Source organism: Perna viridis, chromosome 1, assembly GCF_037379345.1.
Source record: "Perna viridis isolate PV_CMFRI_1.1 ecotype Kerala chromosome 1, ASM3737934v1, whole genome shotgun sequence".
NCBI classification, from domain to species: domain Eukaryota; kingdom Metazoa; phylum Mollusca; class Bivalvia; order Mytilida; family Mytilidae; genus Perna; species Perna viridis.
In genome coordinates, this window is record NC_142445.1 from 24,771,477 (window position 1) to 24,793,935 (window position 22,459).

The following is a 22,459-nucleotide window of genomic DNA, read 5'->3' on the forward strand; positions in this document are numbered from 1 at the left end:
ACAGACACAACAAAGAGCATAAAGTAAATAAAATCATACATACAAAGTAACAAAAGCAAATGAGCAACTCGAACTCCACTAAAAACTGGGAGCATGGACCAGGTGCACCGGTAGGGTAAGCGTCCTCTGCTCTTCTAGAAACACCCGCCGAGTTACTCATAAAAAGAGCTGGTTGACCCATTGTGCATACCTCGAACATTATCATATTATTTCCTTATTATTGTAACTTCGAAATGACTATTTCAACGCTATAAGATGGATTGCCTGTCTGTTGTTCACTATTTTCAAATAAAAACCGGCTCCACGATAATTATTGTGAAATCTAATAATTCGTCTTCAATTATAAGTTTTTTAACTATCCCTAAGGCGTTTCTCAAATAGCATTTCATAACAAATTACTGGAAAATATCTTGATAATTCAGATTTTGTCTAAATTTATAGTCTGAGCTAAGTGAAATATGGAATATGTTTTGTTTCATCGATTTTATACAGCAGCTTCCCGCAAACATCCATCAAAGAATTTTGACGACTCCGCATACCATTCCATTAGCACAGGGGAAACTGTTGGCAGCACAATACGAAATGTGGATAATCTCTTCATTCTCTTAGTTGGCCTTAATTGCTGATAGCCATAGAACTTGGTTGTTTATATGACAAGTTCAATGTACTTGGACAAGCTGTTGATGAAAATCTGATATTATCACAGTTATGTCGTGACTGTTTTATTGGAATAGATGCCTTTATTTAGGTAAGATAATTGTTCATCATTTACGGTGTGTCTGTTGGTTCTACGTCAGTTTTTCTGGTTTTCTGTTTTTCTTTCCTTGTATCTATGGAAACCAGCTCATTTAATCGCTAGTTCGCAAAACAATCACGTTTTTCTTTTGTTTTAGTTTTATTATTTATTTTATTTTATTTTATTATTTTGTCTACGACAATAAGTTCAATGGGCTTTCGTAGTGTCGGTAAGTAAAGGAGTTAAGGTCAAATAATATTTGTAACCAAGTAAATAACAATTAAGTTGTATTAAGGTGGTAGACCTAAGGTAAGGGACAAAACTCTCACAAATCATTGAAACGTTTGCATTCAGCATTTTATATCAATCTCATGTAAGCATCAAAGTAACTTGGATTTCATTCTGTTTCAAATGAAAGCTTGATGGGCTTTAGTAAAATTGAATATGATACAAACGTATCACTGATTTCAAGAGTAACGTCCCTTACCCTAGGTCTACCTCCTTTAAGTCAAATTTAAAAAAAAAAAACTACTATATATATTTTTGCGAACAGATTATGGTTTACCGGTACTACCCTGTGTCATTCAGTTCGTATCTCCACACGTGATACTAAAATACTTTGATTTAAATAACACATTTCTGTTACAGAGTTCCGGACTTTTTAACAGCGAAAATGAGACAGGTGTGACATGTGCTTTCTTTTGTGTTTAAGTTCTTTGCTGCTTAAAACTGTAAGCAAACGATACAAACTACACAAAAAAAACACAAGTTTTTAAATGCGAACATTTAAAAAAAAAAGTAGGATCCGGTGTACACATTCTCATTCCAAACATATGGTGTATCCATCTGCACCATGAAAACTGATTCATTCAACTGGTCATAGTTTTCCTTTCCTCGTTTGTCTACCCCGGACTTGTCTTTTTATGAGCAACTCGGCGGGTGTTTCTAGAAAAGCAGAGGACGCTTACCCTACGGGTGCACCTGGTCCATGTTCCCAGTTTTTAGTGGAGTCCGAGTTGCTCATTTGCTTTTGTTACTTTGTATGTATGATTTTAGTTACTTTATGTTCTTTGTTGTGTATGTCTGTTTTCCATGTCTGGTCTTTGCCCCTGGATTACATTCTTTTGATTACCGCTATAACCTTGGTTCCCCTGATTACTCTTTCACTCTATTTATTTGGTGTTAATATTAGGACCTTCATAGCATGAATTTAATGAATCCTTTTACACTATACATAAACATCAATCGTAGCACTCTGTCTTTTCCTAAGTGACCAGGATTTGTGTAGTGCCCGTGTATAGTTTTGCTATTATCGTTTGGTGTATGATTTTTCGTATACCTACTAGCTGGTGGTTCTGTTAATACTAGCTTTGAATCAAACCCAAGTTCTACTTCTCAGGATGGCCGCAGAAATAATAGTAATCCATGCAATGAAAGGATTTGTCATTATCCTATAAAACTGGACTACTGTGTAATACAAACGGTTCCCGTGTGTAATGTATATTTTTTTAAGTTTTAGACACAACACACGGGACCACTCTAAGCCAATTAGACACAGACCATTTCTTCTCGTGGGGGGGGGGGATGGCTGTGGTTTTATGTTGAGTTATGCGACAATATTTTTTTTTTCACTTTTTTCAGCAGCAAAATTTGTTTTCTGTCCATGGCTGAGTAATTTTTTCCCCTCTTATTCGCAATAATTTTATTTCGCCATCCCCCTTCCCCAGTATAAAAATGATCGGTGCCTTCGAAATTCATTCTTGCAGAGTTCCTAGCAATATATAGCACTCTAAAATATCAGTTTTATTAGAACCTTAGGCGATTTCAAACACTTTCTTTGGATTTTTATTGCGCGGTGTAAAAAGGTTTTTCTCACTTTTAAGATGATCAATATAATACGCTTAAAATCTTTTCTCCAACTTAATTGACCTTGTCGTTGACATCTGAAAGTCTTAAGCAGTCAGTGTCGTTTTCTGGATCAGAAGTTGCTATAACACACATGAAACGAGAAAAATGCAAGGGTTTAGATATACTTTGATATATATGATAGGAGTTTTAATTGTTAGTTGGTTGTTTTTTGTTCTTTGTTTTTGTTTTGTTTTTTTGTTTTGTTTTGTTTTTGTTTTGTTTGGTTTTTTTTGTTTGATTTTTTTGGTTTTTTTTTTGGTTTTTTTTTGCTTGTTTGTTTTTGTTTATTTTTTTTACAGGAATATATATGCAAAAGTTTATCTTTTATTTTAGTAACAGTTTTAATGATATTCAAATGGATACTTCGGGGAATCAAGACAAGAACAACTGACATACCGTTAGGAATATCAACTCAATCATTTGTTTGTTGTTTTGTTTCGTTATATTTGCTGGTTTCTTTGTTCACTTAAGTAAGAGTGAGATCTTTCTCCTTGTGGTCTCAGAGATTGACACGTATGTCATCTGCATTGCCAGACAAATAAGACAATGATCAATAGTCGGTTTATATCTGATGATAAACATAGACGGAACTGTAATTTTGTTTACCAATTCTAGTTCCTTATAGAAATCTCTAGAGTATTAGGAGGAAATTGGAATGTGAAAGCTCAATAAGCTAATTTTTATTGTTTAATAGATCTGTAGGCGTCCAAAGTTAATGAACAAATTTGAATCTAATTTCATTTCAAGGCAATTTTTCATTCACGCTGTTGGTTCAAGAGTAACTATCTGAACAGTGATCCAGAATTTCAACTACCAGCTTAAGCAGCGTGATAAACTATCTGTTTTTACAACACATTGTGTGTTTAAGACAATTTTCAAAGAACAGAAAAGTTTATAGTTACAATTACGATTTCGTCTATATTAGTAGTTTATACATTAACGATTTCTTTTTTATGTGTTCAATTCATTTTTTTTTCTTTAGCTGTCATGTGTACAATTTGGGAATAAGTTGTATTTATCCTATTGTTAATTATCATGCAGTGATATAAAATTTGCATTTTCGGTTTATTAGAAACAGGACTCATTCGCCGTTAAATAAGAGTGATTTTAATTGTTCAGAAGCCTTCTATAATGAGTATGATGTGGGAGTTTGAAATCAAGAGGAGCCACGCATGATCAGAGCTATAACTCGAAAGCCAGTGGACAAAAAAATAATAATACGACTCGAAAGTAAAGAAAAAATTTTAAAAAATCAAAGACTGAAGTCTTCAAAGTCGCTAATCGTCAAATATTCTATGCCACTGATTTTGGCTTGCTTTCAACATCCGAAGTGGTACGAATGCGATATGCTCTTAAATCATGGGAATTCCGCTATAATCTTGGTTCTCTTGATATGATTACTCTTTCGTAACTGACCCGAATGTTTTCCAATCAAAACAAATGGTTACCGGGATGTGCGGGTAATGTTTTCCTTCCACTGAGTAATGTTCAATGCTAACCGATCATTTCATCTTTTAATGTAAATTTCCCGTTCTCATACAAGCGTACATTTTTGATCTTGTATGAAGCTAGGACTATGAAGGTATGACGGTAAACACCGCACCGATCAGCAGCATAATATGGTGTAGTAATACATGTATATAATTATGCAAATCATAAGTGAATGTAAAGTACTGACATTACTAGTGCAAGAAGTCGATAACAATATTGGCGACTCATAAACCCACACACATATGATTTACAGCTGAACGGAGCCCCGTACAGGTCCGGGTGACATAAATAGTGCTCAGAACCCTAGCTGGGGGCTAGGGGGCTCTGCCCACAGAGCAACTGGGTTGTGTGCACCAGGCGGTGGAATGGGGTACCCCTGGCGTGTTTTATGCTGGGGTTGTCAGGCTATAATACGGAAAACCTGACCGCAAACCATAGTGGAGTGATGCAACGTGTTGGGAAAGATGCCACGTTCCTCGCACGTTAAAGAACCCTGCTGTGGTACTCGATAGGAGTAGGAACCTTTGCGCGCCGCCACATGAAGCTAAATTGCCCAATCCTACCCATCCCTCCCTTTTTCTGGTGGCACCATTGTCCAAGTGTCCCATCCCTTATTTTCGTTTCGTCATCATCATCATTTCATGTTCATTATATCATACATTTCATGTTCATCGCCTGAATATAGCTGAAATATTGCTGCTCGGGCGTTAAACCCCAACAATCAATCACACAGCTGAACGGAAAAACACAGTGACAATAAGTCAAAGGAACACAGACTAAGTGTACCGATGAGGAAAGTGTTTTTATGTCTAGAAAAAAATCCGATTTGTTCATTTAATGTCAGACATCTTGACATCGTTGGGAAATAAATCCATCCTCTTGGTAGATCCAGACACACCATACTGGTTGGCAGGTTCTTATGGTGGCTACCTTGTAATTTTTTAGTACTTATATAAAATGTCACTCTACAACCCCAGCGCGGGCATCCTTCCTGTGCTTTCCTGATTAACTGAAAAACGTACAGCAGTATTAAGTAAGAAATTTGAGCCGATTTGCTTGGCTTCATTGTGGATTGGAAGCCGTTAATGCTGCCTTCCTATGTGTTTATATTTCATTATAAGAGAACACGATAGTCAGAATTGGATTTTTCTCAGTTTGTAATGTGTAATCTGTCTGAACAAATTATTCTCACTATTCTTTTATTTCTAGGAGAAGATTTCTGTATAAATACATTCAAAATGCTCAGGAGCTCTCCTAGTTATATTTGATACAAAAAATTGTAATCTTGGAAAGCACTGGAAACGTTAATTGCTGTTCGTTATTTAATCTTGGTATAATCCAATTTAATAACTTGCATAACTTTTTTTTCGAAAAATGGATTTATGAACAACGGATCATTGTGTATGATGAAAAATACCACTGTTTTTCGTGAATACTCCCTAAACCAATGTAATTAATGAACCCTGTATAATCTGGAATCACTCCAATACCTTACATGGAAATGGTTATATTGATTCAACAAAAATTGTAAGTTTTGGCTCTGTTTAAGCAAACACATGTGACCTTGAAACTCCAATCCAGATGAACTTGCGAAGGTGGAATTTCTAAATGAATATGACATATTTTAATGAATATCTCTCTTTTTCGTACATTCGTCATTGGACTGCAATCCTTTATTATTTCCACGCATGCACTAATGTATGCCATTAACGCGTGATTCAGAAAAGAGTTAAATAAGTTGTGAAAAATCAGCTCACGTTTCATTGGATTCAATTATTTTAAAGGAACAAGAAATGTTGAAAACTTCCTTTATCAGTGTCATTCTAGACTTCATGTTTCATTAAATCAAAAACGCCAAGCAAACCTGCTTTAGTAACTAATTGTTTCAGAATTAAATATATTCACTGCAATGTTTAATTTTCAATCGATTACGCAATCGTAGATTTAAATTCTAAAATTAATTTACTGCAAACGTTTTGTTTTTAATAACAAGCTTCTTTTGGCATAATGGATTTCGACGTAAATTTGATTCTTGAAAAATGAAATAAGTTTGGTGTCAAAATGTTCTTTAATGTTTGTTATTCCATTGGTAACAATATTCTTGGCTTAATACATCGCTGCTTCAGAAATGTCAGTCGTAATTACAATAACTCTATCAATCAACATTAACAAAAAATTCGGTTTTTCACAGAAATACGGGGCTTTTATTACCCATTTATGATCCACTTTATTCTGAAGGAAGCCATAGGCTGTAATTATGTGTCAGAAGCTTTTTACTGCTTTTACTATATTTTTATGTGAAAAAAAAACATCTTACATAAAAACGAAGAAAGAAACTAGCGTTGTCATCATTCATCCTGACCAATTTGGGTGTCTGTTTACTGGGAAGGACAGCTCGACAGTTGACAAAATTAACCAAACGCTAAAGCGTTGATGTTGACGGTTAAACAACTTCCAAAAAAAAAAACAAATGTAGAAATTGTGAGCAGTGTTTTTATGACGTGAAAATGATATCATCATGGATGAATATGGAAATACCGAGAGTCCTATCTATTCAATAACAAACACCGTTGTATATGCTTTTTCTATTATGTTTTTAATTTTAGACCATAAAATGGTGCTTTTCTTGTTAAACATTTATTTTGATAATGGAAACATTTAACTATAATTAATTTAAGGAGTAGATTCATTAGTCACGGCTAGCGTCAAATTTACATATTATGTACGACACATGGGAATTGATACACGACTGACATTTTCTTGTTTACTTGAGAACCATGTATTTCTCTCTCAAAGGCCATCCCTAAGATATTGTGCAAGGTTTATCAGCCGCTTTTACTATCGTAGTTTTTGAGAGTCTAATGACTAAATATTAAATTAGTCCAAATGTCTAGACCATCTGATTCCAATCCATCTGCCATTTACAGCATGATAAATAAAATAAATTTCTCTCATTTCAGAAACGTTTGTTACCCATGCGATGATAGGAATTAAAGCAGAACGTCAATTTGGATTAAGCAACACTTAATCAGATCAGAAAACCAAAAATGAACGAATCAGTGAATTACGCCGCTAGTTCCAATCTAACTTCCGCCTATAATTTGTCTGACACTCGTTCTGGATTTGTGGACTTTTCCCAGATAGATCTAAACGAGTCACCGGATTATATCAGAAAGGATACCGGGTTTATTGTGATAATTAAACTAATTATCCTGACAGTTATTATGGTACTTGGCATCGCCTGTAATGTAATCATCATTTATTCTATAGGAAGTAAGCCTAAATTTCATGGACCGCCTTTTTATTATTTGATTAGTTTGTCCGTCTCCGATTTATCAAGGGCAATCTTTTGTTTTCCTTTTGTTCTGTCGTCAATTGTTGAAGGATCAGTATGGAAATATGGCGAATCGTCATGTACGCTTCTGGCATTTGCAAATACATTTTTCGTTTTCAGTTCAGTAGTGGCTTTATTCGCCGTTGCTGTTGATAGACATTTAGCTATTGTTCATACTCAATTCCATAAAAGACGATCACGTGGTTTTATGAACTTAGCAATAGTAGTAGTTGGTTGGCTTGTATCATTTGCTGTCTCATTCCCGCCAGTATTTGGTATGGGAACTTATCAGTACATACCAGAAGAGTCGCAATGTACATTCCGACATCACACATATCGGGGCAATGATACACTTGGTTTTTTATTCGTCATGACTGGTGTTATGTTTGGCACTATCTTTTTATATGTAAAGATTTTCATATTCCTTCGAAAACATAGGAGAATGTGTCCTTTACAAAGATATATTCCTGCGCGAAGTAGTAACTGGGCCTTTGTCGGCCCGGGAGCAAACGGACATCTCGTAATGAATTGGATAAATGGGTTTACCAATGGTATGAACCAGTTACCTACAATACCACAAAATCTTGCGCAGATCGCGAGTAGAATTCGGCCACTGAGACCAGTAAAAAATGAACATTTGACCAAAAAGTTTTTCATCGTAACTTTGACGTTTGACGCTTGCTGGCTCCCGTACTTAGCTAAATCCTATCTTACAACATTGAATGGTGTCGAAGTACCACAGGCAATAGGAACTATATTTTCGTGGATGACTTACATGCAGGTTGCTGTCTGTCCACTTGTTTACGTCTGTTCTATGCTTGTAAAACGTAAACATAAAAGGGAACAAGCTGCAAAAGAAGATCAGAAGGACCAAATTTATCACATCGAATCTGATAGACTTTGAGTTAACTACAATGCACACAATAAAATTATTTTTAAAATTCTTGTTTACCCGATTTTGCGGATATCAGGAGTTTTTTTTACACTCTTCCACGTCTTGGTGTATCACTGTTCGTCTATACATCGTGACACCTATATGTAGTCCGATAGCCCAAAAACGCTGATAGGCACACTTTAATGATTTTTTTGGGGGAGATGATTGTTTCTCTTGCTGAAAGGGAACTCTCTTTCAGTTTTTTCCCATGGTTTTCCATCAAATTATACAGATTGTGCTCTTGAAATAACACAGTTGGTTAATCGTTTTGTGTTTCCCACATATGCGACCTACGATTTTAACTTCAATTTTTTGGGAACAAACGATGTAGCCATGATATGGAACCGTTATGGGTCCATTTCAATACGAAACATTAAATGAAATCAATACTTAGACTTTGCATTTGAAACTTTTATTCTTCTTTTATGCTTTTGTTTTGTTTTTATGTACTTCTAAATTTCTATCAGCAATTTTAACGAAACCGTGATCTATTGAAACGAATATAAATCTCAAAAATGATATTCAATGAATGAAAGCTCTTTAAGTCTAGTTCATTTGTTTAGCTGCAATGTTGGACAATTGTTTGCAATGATGACTGATGTATCAGACTGACAAAACAAGTGATCATTTGTCTTGCCACGAGACACTGATATTGGTCATTTTCTATTGACCATGACGTTTGAAAAATACGATTTCGTGATGTATATAGTTGTATTATCCCATATCATAAATCTCGGTATGGCAGAACCTATTAAGGATATTGTTCGTTTTCATAAACGCCATGATTTCTTCAGATCCATTACGACCCACTCCACAGATCTTAAGTCTGCGAATGATTAATAGTCAGTATGCCCAACGAATATATGCCATGGCAATAGAAATTGACACAAACAAGTATCATACACGAACATTGTTTATGTAACAAACATATTAAAAATACAATAGTTTACTAGTAATCTGAATCGTAACAAGCCGTCTGATTGGTCAGCTCTCTTTGGCTAAACGAAGTTATTTTGTATATAATTCCAATCTAATTAGCATATGCCTTTTCCGTGTATTATGGTTGGTTGCTCACCTTTTACGACCTCGGCGATGACAGTTTTTACAACAGTGAAAATTCCATGTACATGTCGTATCCAAAAGATAAAGCCATTTAGAGGCTTTATACGGTATCTGCTTTTTTCCATTCATTTTCGGCATTTTGTTGTTAAAACAATGATTTTTTTAATGAATACAATTATCAGTAGCCCGTAAATACTTTGAATATTGAAATTGACAACCATGTCACGTTGTTGGTTGAATGCCGCCATTTGCAATGTCAATTTCGGGTGTCAATTTCACTGACTGAGAGCCTACAATAAAAAAAAAACTATGAATTTATTTCGGATAGTTATAGATTGGAATTGTAAGAATTAAACACTGTTTTTCCAGAATTTATGGATGTGTAAAATCGGACTATTCACTCAAAAACCTGACATGAGTGTCCTTCGAACTTTCATTTGTTTTGTGAGTGAATGATCCGATTTTATTCATCGAAAAATTCTGGAAAAACAGTTTTTAATCCTATAATAATAGCTGTGTACTGTAATGTTGGTTAGTCTGCGGCTCGTGTATCAAATATTCAAAACAAAAAAAAAACTCTCGACTTTACTGCTAGAAGCAATTAGAAATCAATGTATCTTTGCAGTTTATAAAAAGTACAATATTTCCCAAACCAGCCGATTATTTCGTATAGGAACCTGTTCAAAGATTGCAAATATTCCAAAAATTGTCTTAGATCAAATTAGACTTATTGTCATAAGATGACATAAATGTCAATAGTGTCAGATGCTTTACATGTAGAAATCTGAATTTTAGAATTTATTCTAACTTCGGTTTTAAGCACCAGGTTGGTCAAATTTCGATGATGTAATACTCTAAAATTGATATTTATAGCACAGATTCCAACTCCAATTATGAATTTGCTTATTGCTGTAGTATATATATTAATCCGTCTGATATTTGAAATCATGATTAGGAAAACATGATGTGATAACACGGAGAGTGCAAAAAAAAATCAAATTTTAATTAAGGAGTTATTAGATAAATGTGAAATGCATGCCTTAAATTATCGACAATGTCATCCTAAATTAATTAAAATATTCTGATGGCTTACACTCCAAAAATGGAATCATTTTTTTTATATTTAAGTATAAGGTTCGACACCAAGTCTCAGTGTGTACTGGAAAAAGTCACGTGGTCACAGTTCGATTATCTCTGATTTGTTTCATTTCAGCGACGTGTTGCGTTAACTATGTGTTAGTCATTGCACTGCATATCTTTTCAATTTATTACAAAACAGCTATGAATTCCAGCGTTGAACTAGACGATGATTTTCTCTCCAAACAGTCATATTTTAATCAAAGATTTTATAACTAATAGTGTTAATCTAAAATCATATCATTTTCTATCAAATTTATATTTCGACAAATACGATGTATAAGGGAACAATAAACTCAAATTCAAATAATATTCTGCTGTAATGTGCATTATTCTGATGTATTATGACCCAAGAAAGTAAATTGCAAAAAAACGTTAATCTTGCTTTGACAGATACATCAGGCATTTTTTATGAAAAACACTATGATCTTAAAAACACAATATGGTAAAAGTAGCTTTTGTCGGGTCTCTTGTGTATTGTTTTTGTATCGCTTTTATGAATATGCATAACATGAAGCAATCCCAGTTCTTCAAAACTAGTTTTTATGCGTTTCAAAAGGTCGTAGCAAAAAGATGTCAAAGAAGCAGGGCGGTGTTAAAAGCTCTGGGTCAAAAATCGTTGGAAAGAAAAATTCAAGCTTAAACTGGTCGCTTAAGTCTATTATAAGAAAGAGTTTATATTCACGACAATTATTATACATGGACTCAAATTAAATGGTTTGAAGATTGGTATCACCATCATGGATTGTGATAGTAAGTTGATGCAGAGCCATGCCATCTTATATAAAGAGTTTATAGATGTATATATCATTTTTCAGTTGTCTTAAGTAAGAGATAGTCGTAGTGTCACAACAATTAACTTCGCAGAGAACATAAAAAGGCATGATGTTTCACTCTCGTATTTTTACACAGAATGAATCTGGAAAATTTTTATGGGGGACATATACGGCTATTTCTCAAGTCGAAATTAAAACTTAAAACTTAAAATATTAAAGTGTTAAAGAAACGCCTCTCATGCTTTCGTTTATTTATCACACGCCAAAAGTACAAATAACAGTGCTTGCAGTAATAAAAATTACACAAAAGCACGTGCTTTTATTTTCGAAATTTCCTATTAATGAAAAACAAATATTGGTTGAGTTAAGTTGCATTCTAGTCTGAATCATTACTCAAAACAGTCGTAAACTACGGTAAATCCTTTTCTATGTTCGTCGAACTCGGAAGAATTATTATTAGGATAGAAGAGAGATTTTCCCCGCAGAGAAAGATTTTATTATGTAACAAAAACAACGCTGGAACAATTCATATCAAATTAATTCATTTATTGAATAACAACTACTGTGGAAATCCGGTAATAAAATTGCAAATTGAAACAGAGGTGTTGAGTTCGGAATTAATAGGTTTTAAAGACGAGATCATTCTTCGGATTGCCCAATGGCAGTTGACATCACTGCTCCAAGAACTTATTAGAAAGCCTATAATTTGATCATCCAGAGTAGTGACAGTTCTGTCAGAGACAATAAAGGCATAAATTATAGGAAACTGGGAACTACAAACTACTAACGGTCGAAAGCAACAAACAAGGCGATTTTTTTGTAGGATCGAACAAGTATTTTTTTAAAAGTATTATGTTAGATAATTTCTTATCGGTTCAGCACAATGGAGAAGAACATACGGCGTTTTTGTTTCAATTGTTTTTTTCTTCTCAAAATATCATAATCTCAGTTACATTGGAAACATGAACCCCCCTTATTTTATGTATAACTTGTTCCCCATTTGTGAATAACATTTCTGCAAACAAAGTTGAACGAAATTCTTTAATGATAAAAGTATTTATCTTAAATATTTGGATTTTTTTCAGTGGTGACAACGTATACGTCTACAGCCCACACGAACCAATTTAATCTTCTGCACAGAGAATATAGTCGCTACCTAAAAGCCTTTCTCCTCTGCCAAGGGGTTGAAATTAGCACTGGTCCAAGGACCAGGATCCTTAATATTTGATGCTGGACAATAGAACTTCATTTATCTAGTTCCTGGACTTACAATAATCACATGTAACATTTACTTTTACTGAGGATCTTCCATTAAGGATGCAAAAAGGTCCATGTCCTCTGGCGCAACACCCAGTACTTAACCCCGCCTTTGTATGCAAATAAGTACAGTTCAACGGAAGTAGTTTCGCAAATTTGTTGCGTTGTAAATATTTTCATATCCTATCCAGCAGAGGCTCTAGCAGCTAGCGGAATGATATGTAATGAATCAGAAAGTCTGTCGGGGAGATTTAAACCCATCCTTAGTATGCTTTTTAAAATTTTCCACAATACTTCGAGGTTTAAAACCGACTTCATAGTTATTGTTATCTAAATCATAATGAAATTTAAACGATCTATTGGAACTTTTCAAAACTTAAACTTGAGGGACAAATATTTTAGGTAAAATATTTGTGAAAACGGAAAATGAAACTATAACGGAAACCGATGTAAAATCTTAAGAAATATAAGAAACCTGAAATCCAGCGACGAAAACTGATCAAAGGCGTCCCGATCATAACATTGATCTTTGCAATACTAGAAACACATCATGATTTCGTCAAGCCATGTCTGTTTTCATCTGACTATGAGGGTGTTATAAAAATATCCAGGACAACAACGCTCCAGAGAAAAAAAGTGAATAATACAAATAAGTTTTTGATATGAGTAAAACTTATTGACCTTTATTCATCATGTGAGATCAAACAATAAAAAATAAACGGGTGATTTCTTCATTTTAACTAATCACTTTTTCAGAGTACTTTTTCAGATAAGGTAGACAAAAGCAAGACTGTTCCAATTTTTATGTTATGAAGTCAGACCTTAATATAGAACTCCATTAAAATTCAATATAAATAAGTTAAAAACCGATAGCAATTATGCAAAGATTTATTCCATATCATGTGCATGCATTTGATACGCGAATTGAAAATCGATTGTAATAACAGAAAGTGAAAATATAAAAAGTACTAAATGCACAAGTGACATACTGTTTTTTCGTGATCTATAGAATGAATAAAAAATACTTACGCGTACCCTAGTTCATGATCTTCTTTTTTAAATTAATAACTGAACCAATTACTCATACCATATAAATTAATGCATTTCCTTTTGTTTTAATTCAATCGACAATTACGTGTATAGTCAAACTTTTTTCCTGTAGGTTAAACATGGCACTAGAAAAACAAAATGAACCCGTGACCAGCAGAACTGCACAATATACAACTATATATGAAATATTGACAATAATCATATTTGCTAAATAATGAGTTATAACCACACAGATAAACGATCATATAATATTTATATTTAGTAAAAACCACGGTATTCCTGCATATTATTGTGATACGGGCTTAACCCGAGGCATCCGGGACCGCCCAGGAAAAGTCATAAAATAAGTCACAAGATTTACGTCCAGATTATCATTATGTTCTATTTATTAGATCAGATGCAATAACAACCCGGAAACACCCATATTAAACCGAGTGCTTACTCGAGTTTTGATAGGAGTTGAGAGTGTTACTACATGTGATAGGAAATCTTATTTCAACACCTTTTTGCCAACTATGTGAAAATCATTTTGGGTTGTCATGTGGATATGGATATCAACTCTCCAGCCGTTATGGATGCATGCGGTTCAGCCTGAAACTCATATGTAGAAACTCGTTTGTTTGACTTCATATATAAATATTTTTTTCGTAGCACATCCTGTAACAACCCCTCGTCTCCTACAAACCACCGAGTTAGCCCTCGATGTATAATATGTATCGGGTTGTCATTGGATGTGATATAAAAAAATGGTATTTCATATACAATGAATACTTAATAGTTTAACAAAATGCTTTATATATTTTAAAAATCAGTCTCTCAACGACAAGAGCTACATGTCATACCTAGTGATGATGCAACCGTGACTGACTTAGATAAAAACAACAAATAATATACCAAATGCGTCCTTTTCCAATGATTATTTGGGTTTTAAATCGAATTAAATCTTTACCAAAAAGATGATTCACACCTTTTTCAATATTTAAAGTACGAAAATGACTTTTCGATAGGTATCCAGTTTTGTCTTTTGACAGAAGCGTCTGACAACTTTGTTTGATATGGGTTAAATGACCCGGGTACGTGAAGTGTAAGTCAATACCATGCTTATATGCAGATAAACCGAATTTTGAATAGTCTTTTCTTCTGTGTTAAAGCGCTCCGTTTGTTTTTTTTCTTTTATTCTGGATAGACTAACGGTAGTTATATACAAATTAAAAGCATGGAGCGAATTCTTTTGTTATTTTAAATATATCGATTATTGTGTTATCTTTTTTGGAAATTTTCGGGTTATTGGACTTGAATGAATTTGGAGTTAATTTCACAAGATAGGAATGTCAGGACTTTAAAATCAATGGTGTTGGATTGAAAAAATCTGGCTAATAAAATTATTATGAACAAGGAAATGGAATGGAACAGAAAAATTGAGGACAAACTTACACAAAATTGGCAATGGCTGATGCGTACTGTGATGTTAAAAGAAATAGTTCATGTTTTGATACAAGATAAGGTAGTTTCGTTGGATTTTTGGATGAACTTAAAAGAGAAACAAATTTCTGAGCAGGATAGGAATGCCAATTTCTTCTTTGAAGTTTCAAAATTCACAAAAGACAGATACAGATTGTTCGTTCACGCTCTTAGAAAGGGAGGGCATACTGATCTGGCAGATATGTTAGATATAACAGAAGGTAATAATCATTTGTAAATAAATATTGAGTACTCCAGAAGTTATTAGCGTTGGAATGACCGTGGTTTTTAGATCAAGAGAAATCCATTAGTTTCGTATCTATCGTTATGAAGTTGAAAAGATGCTATTTTCAATAACGATATTATGCTTACAAGTATGTTTTATCTGATTTTTAGTGGTTTTAAAGTTTTACTCTTCTTACGCGTTTTAATGCATTCCACCGTGGATCCTAATTGCCAAACGAGAAACTTAAGCGTCCTGTTTCGTTGACATGCATCAGCCACGTGTAGGCTATTGTAAAATTTGATTTTCTACTGCGTGTTCCTGTTCTTCTTGTTATCATATAGTTTTATTCACAAATACTCATTAATTTGCCAGAGTCAAATAAAAAGACATTAATTTCAAATTGTGTCTAGGCGACCACTAAATTTCATTAATTTAAAAAGCATTATATGAGCTGCAATAATTTATCTGTGAAATCTCCTTTTAAATCCATGTTAAATACAGATAAGGTAATTGATATACAGAAGGGTAAAAGAAAACCACAACTAACAGCTTCCGGAAAGCCTAAAATCCGACGACAAATACGAGGTTAAGTATATAGTCATGTACCAAAAAAACTCAACACTTAGATAACTTCAATAGATCTATAAATACATACGTTGCATGTTCCCATCATCTTTGACTTTTTATGAGCAACTCGGCGGGTGTTTCTAGAAAAGCAGAGGACGCTTACCCTACCGGTGCACCTGGTCCATGCTCCCAGTTTTTAGTGGAGTCCGAGTTGCTCATTTACTTTTGTTACTTTGTATGTATGATTTTAGTTACTTTATGTTCTTCGTTGTGTATGTCTGTTTTCCATGTCTGGTCTTTGTCCCTGGATAACATTCTTTTGATTACCGCTATAACCTTGGTTCCCTTGATTACTCTTTCAATAATCTAATCTTTACATGTACTTTCAGGTGATAAAGATAGATTTACGTGTAACGGCACTCACAATTTGAACAATACAAAACTAATTTTACAAGATCTTCTATGCCAACCTTAATTGGTTGCTCCTGTTGTGAATAAGCTTATAAAGGCCCATTTATAACTTTATGATATGTTCAAATAATTTAGAAATCCTGTCGGCAAATATTGAATATTTTAGCCCAAAAACTTTTTTTGTTCAATACATACTGCGATACAGGGATACTCCAGTACGCATGACAAAATATATACATATTGTTAAAGACAAATTATTAGTTTTTTTAAAGAGGCTCGTGGCAAGTGTAGTACCTCATGATAAAAGTTGTGAAATAAAATCGATGATGAATCTACAATACATTCTATTATTTTAGCTGAGTACAAGAAAAGCAACAAGAGTAGCCTTGGTCCTAAAAATGAAAGAATCAAGGCGGAACTTATCCCAAAGAGAACGAAATCTCCAGACCACATGGTAAGAGGAAGAAGTTTATCACATTGTTTAAACAACTGGCAAAATGTTTCTGTGTAAAGGAAAAACCAATCGATTGATTTGGGTTCTGTGGGGGACGAGGGTCTGTTTTTCAATCGCGGATTTTTCTCAAGGTTAAAACTTTTCTCATCACGTGTTTTTGTCTTGCCTCTCCCCCAAAAATAAAAAGGTAATGCATGAAATATAATTTCATTCTAATTATGCATATTATAAAGCAATTAAAAGATGTGATCAAGACTATCTTAATTTTGACCACATTAAAATTTCTTTCTCAAATACACGATACTCATTTATGTTTGATCGAAATCTATAGCATATAGCTTTTGAATGGCGTAATTTAAAAAAAAAGAGCGTTATGAAAAAGTATCTACAAACATCGTGCACGGTATTTAACGTTATCTGTATACTTGTATTAGAGATTACGACTAACCTGGTTAACCAATTTTATCTTCATATATTTACGTTAGATATCAATTTAAAAATTGATTCTTTTATGTGTACACTTTGAATTGAAAACTTGAGATTTAACTTTCAATTATGAATGAAAAGTTGTGAAGAAATTTGAGAGTGGTATAAATGCAAACGTAAAAGTTAGAGAAAAAATCATGAATGAAACGGTGATTTGCGGTTAGAATTTACGTATGGCAATTTTCTACTACTTCCGATATTCGAGCTTTCTTGCATACAAATCACATTATCTATTGTATCAATGGTCTATAGCTTAAGAAATGCTTGTCTGCATTTTAGTTTTAAATGATTACAGTTTACTATTGGTGACAGGCGGAGATGTTGGTAGAATTCAAATGTCGAAGAGAAATTGGAAATAGAAGGCAAGCTGACAAAATTTTAAAATTACCGAACTTTCGATTAATAAATGTCGCACACAAGAAAATAAAAACCTAAGAAAGTGGCACTATTTGCCATTCAGTACAATTATATATATATATCTCAAATTGTTACAGTATGCATACTTTTAAAAAAGCTGTAAGATATGTCTTAAACTATACGAAATACGGGTATTTCTCAAGAAGCTGTTTAACAATACTAATTTGCTCATTTTTTTATTTCCAGAGTAAGCAAGGTCGAACTCCGAGCGATATCAAACGAGAAAACTCGGAACTTAGAAATCAGCTGACGACAATCAGTTCCCATGTTGGACACTTACATACAGTCACCCAAAATTTCACTGGTGGTTTGGCGGGAAAAGACCAGACGTTTGTAGCAGGGTCCGACTCGTTCTTACAAAAAATTCATAACATCGAAGAACATGAAAAATACCTGGAACTACAAGAAACCAATTTGAAACAAGAAATGGCAATTAAGCATTTACGTACAGAGATTGTAGATTTAAAATTAGAACTTAATCATCAAATTAATCAGTTAGAAATCAAGTTAAAGGATGCCGAGGTGAGGAGAGAGCTAAAAGAACACGAAGTTGATAACTTTGTCGGGAAAATCACAGGAATGAAAACGCAAATCAATAGTCTCACGAAAGATTTGGAACTCGAGAGAGGGGATAATAAGAGGCTCCAAGCCGAAACGGAGAAGTTAACCAAACAAAATGTCGAACTACAGAAGAAAATTCAGCAGCAGACGACGGCAGTCATGTCGCTAGAAAATGACATTCTTCAAGTAAAATCAGAAAGGGAATCAGCAAAGGCAGACGTACAACATTTCGCACAAAAACTCGCAGAAAATGAGAAACTTCTGAGTAAGCAGAAGCAAGAAAACGATGATCTGATGAACGAAGTCGGTGATATAAAGTACAGGGCAGATGAGCTTGCATCAGAGAACAAAAAACTTTCGAGCAAAAATTGCGACTTTGAGAAAGTTATACTTGACATGAAAGTCAAGTTGCACAAATTGGAGTCTGAGAAACAGCGGGGGACTCTAAGAAATAGTGTTCTTCCGACATGGCGCTAATTAATTTTTTTTTCATACCCAGCGTTTAGCGACGGAGGCATTTACTGCTGTCTGAGGAACAGCATGATCGGTTATTTTATGAACGGCTTTTGACTTGGTCAGCTTATTGTTTTCTTGTTCTGTAAACAGCAAATTGAAATTTAGCATTGAGGTTACGTATACAGTCTAACAGTTTGTGCTACTGTTGCTGCACATGAGATTTCTGATTTTATTATTGGAGTGACAGCTCTGACTCGATGGTATTATATGCGATGGACTCGTGTCCTGTGGACACATTTGTTCTAGTTTTGTTTTTAACGTTATATGTTTTGTTGTTGTTGATTTTGTCTTTGTTGAATAGATGTTTACTTTCTTTATATCTCAATCTCTATTGGAACTCCTTATATCCCAAAAATACCAAAATTAAACCAAAAACAAACCGAAATGGATGAGTAAATATAAAGAAATACACAAACACTATATGAACTATACTAGTAATGTCATTGTATTTACGCACCACTGTCCCAAGGACAATACAAGATATTTTATTATCCTCAGACACATACGTGTACAAGAGGGCATCAACGAAATACAAACACGAACAATCAATAGCAACATGGGTTAATAAATTACATGCACAGTAAAGTCAATCAAGCGTTTCACTAGACAATACCAAGTCGCTCGACTTTCATTTATAAGTATAACCACTTGGTTGGATTAACCAGTAATTCGTATTACGTGAGTACAAAAGTTATAATCACTACAATAATTTTGATACGGTGTTTTATAAAACAGCATATTCTTGTATATAGTTCGACATTGCAGTATAATAGCTGCATATATTTCATTTTTGTCTACTATTGGGTATGTGATATAATATCTAGGGATGAATTTATTTCTTAACTCTACCACCATAGGATTTTTGCAGACAAAAAAATAATGGAATTCATCTCCCAATGTTTTTTTCAATATTCACAAAGTCTTTCTTTTTGGGGATATTTAACCACCTTCTTGTTTCAACAAGAAATTTTACATTTGAAAAACGGAACTTACACATCAAAAATCCATTTACTTTATTAAGCCTAAGTAAGTAAGGCTCAAGACAATGTTTATTTTTTAACAAACTGTAAAATTCTCCACGAGAGGAGTTACACATATTTGAAAATCACGATTGTATAAAGTGGTCAACTAGTTTCAGTCTGAACATCGATTTTAATACTTTTTTCTCGACGATATCATTTCCTCATCCTATACATAGTTCAAACCTGATTCATAAAAGACAGATTTTACATATGACAACCATTTGATATTTACTTGATTACTCTGCTGAAGTTTCAACATAAGTCAAAAAATTAAGCGAGATAATTTGTTCTCGTGTTCTACAAGGCTGTTCCAAAAAGTACACATTCTACGCTTGATAACAATTTCCATCGGAGAACTTCCAAGTTCTCCACACACTATATAGCTCGGTGTATTGTTCCCAAGAATGTTTTTGTAAAACTGTAAGTGCAATTTTTCTATACCCTCTGTTTTCAAATCCCCAGACTTCACAAGAGTAATTAAGTATTGGTACCATCAAAACATCGAGAAGTTTCAATTGTATATCAATAGGTATTGCAATATTTTGCAGCTTATAGTTTATTGCATACATTGCTTTGTTCGCTTAATCAATTATTTTCGTTCCACCAGCACAAAAGCAACCATTACAGTTAAATAACAATCCTAAATGATAATAACAATCTACAGTTTCTAATTCTATTCCGTACAACTTTATGGGTATCCTCATCTTATATTTCCTTCTACTGAAAACCATAATCTTCGTTTTTTGAGTATTGACTCTATTTCCAACCAGTGCAATACTCTTCATATTTTGATAATGACAATCCATTCTCTGATTCAGCCATATTAATCATATCATCTGCGTACAATATCAGACATTTTTTTAACAATTGTGTTGACACAGTTTCAAGACTCTTTACATTGCTTTCTCAAATAGTTTTCTTTGTCGTTTAAATACAGAGAAATCAGGAAAGGAGACAAGTTCTCTCCCAGTCTTACACCAATTTCACAATTAAAATATGGCGAATACTCAGTACCATGTCGTAAACATGATTTAATGTTTTGATGCATACAATAAATAAATTTGAAAATATTTCCTTGCATATTTGACGTTTGCAAGTTCTGCCACAGACCAACTCTCATAGTATCAAATACACTTTTAAAATCAATAAAAGAACAGTACATTTTTTATCAGAGCTAAGATATATAGACACTAATGCATGTAAGACAAAATATTATCTAAATTGAATGTAGAAAATCCTTTTCTAAAACCAGCCTGTACAGATGTCTGTTGTTCTTGTTGTTCAGTACGTACAATGTCAAAATATTTTGGTGGATCAATATGTACACACTGACTATCAGTTTAAATAAAATTAATGAATTTTTCATATACATCTTTATATAAAATTTGAAATACCACTAGATTTTCTTCAGGATGTTTTCTGTTTTTTTTACGACATATTTGAAAACTTTTGGCACCACTAATAATATCATTAAGGATTGTTTCAACAAATACACAGATGTCATATTGTTCTACATTTAAAAAAAAATCATGATACTTTTATTTTGATTTCAACCTACATACATTAAGAAATAACAATTTTAGCTTTTCACAGTTATTTTCACAAGGATTATACTGGTTACAAGAACTGGACTGTCCTCTAGTACATCCGTCCTATACTTGACAACTAGTCTGTTGTTGATGCTGCCCACCAGTCTGTTGTTGTTTCTGTCCATCTGTCCGTTGTTGTTGTTCAGATGTCTGTTTTTGTTGTTCAGTACGTACAATGTTCAAATCTTTTGGTGGATTAATATGTCTTGTCTCTTCTTTCCTTGACTGGAGGCCAGTGTGGCCTCTGTCTAAGAGGAGGTGAATCTCTTGAAAAAAACGCCTCCTGTCAATGAAAAGCTTATCTTCTTTCATTACTGCATTGTGCCCCCTTTCGCGTTCCCGTTTTCTTTCTATGATTTCCAAGGGGAATTAATCATGAACTGCATACTGGGCGTTAGCTTTTAGTTTTTCAACAGCCACCTCCAATCCTCTATTCTTGGTGATATGTCATGTTTTGGTTTTAGTCTGTGTACAACATGAAAATTAATTTGGTCCTGAATGTCAAGCTCTTTCTTGTTGGAATGGCTTACTTTTTCTTCGATGTTTTCTTCGGAATCATATGTATCTTGGATTCCTCTGAAAATCAGATTTTCCCTCATTGACCTTGATTGCTGTTCTACAAGTTTTTTTTCGTCTAGATTTTCATTTTCAGGTTTTAGCTCATATAGTTGTTATCAATTGCACCTACTTTATGGTATGCATCTGTAAGACCACGGTCTAGATTTTCTATGTTATTCGTGTTAGTTTGTACATTTGCTTTTGTTGATGAGATTGATGAGATGTGTCCAACACTTTGAATTTTCCCTCCATATCTACCATTCTTGCTGCAATATTATCAAGCATATCTAATTTTTAGGTTTTTTCAGTCACAGATTTCATGAAACTATCTAGCTGATTCTGTGTAGGTGGAGATAGAGAAGGTAATGGCATGATTTGTGCTAGAGTTGTATGGGGTGCATATGGTTGGCCTGGTGTAAATAGTGTAAATGCATAACCCGGATATGCCGGTCCATAAATTACATTATGTGCCGAAGACAGAACATTGCTTGTGTTCGTTTTTGATT

The 22,459-nt window shown here is 33.9% G+C and overlaps 2 protein-coding genes across 2 annotated transcripts; both read left to right on the forward strand.

Moving 5' to 3' along the window:
* The first annotated feature begins 470 nt into the window (after positions 1-470).
* LOC148627924 (putative G protein-coupled receptor 85) lies at positions 471-8,643 on the forward strand. Its single transcript, XM_088581714.1, has 2 exons — positions 471-748; positions 7,096-8,643. Exon 2 carries the CDS (start codon positions 7,183-7,185, stop codon positions 8,371-8,373), a length of 1,191 nt encoding a protein of 396 aa, XP_088437840.1. The 5' UTR covers positions 471-748; positions 7,096-7,182; the 3' UTR covers positions 8,374-8,643.
* Positions 8,644-14,708: 6,065 nt separating this feature from the next.
* LOC148627925 (uncharacterized) lies at positions 14,709-19,101 on the forward strand. The gene is made up of 3 exons (XM_088581720.1): positions 14,709-15,367; positions 16,707-16,804; positions 17,894-19,101. Exons 1-3 carry the CDS (start codon positions 15,073-15,075, stop codon positions 18,743-18,745), a joined length of 1,245 nt encoding a protein of 414 aa, XP_088437846.1. The 5' UTR covers positions 14,709-15,072; the 3' UTR covers positions 18,746-19,101.
* The last annotated feature ends 3,358 nt before the right edge of the window (positions 19,102-22,459 follow it).

Coding starts and splice junctions, on each gene's coding strand:
- LOC148627925 (XM_088581720.1), top strand. CDS start 15,073: ATGAACAAGGAAATGGAATGGAACAGAAAAATTGAGGACAAACTTACA. Junction 15,368..16,706: donor TATGTTAGATATAACAGAAG/GTAATAATCATT, acceptor CTATTATTTTAG/CTGAGTACAAGAAAAGCAAC. Junction 16,805..17,893: donor CGAAATCTCCAGACCACATG/GTAAGAGGAAGA, acceptor TTTTATTTCCAG/AGTAAGCAAGGTCGAACTCC.
- LOC148627924 (XM_088581714.1), top strand. CDS start 7,183: ATGAACGAATCAGTGAATTACGCCGCTAGTTCCAATCTAACTTCCGCC.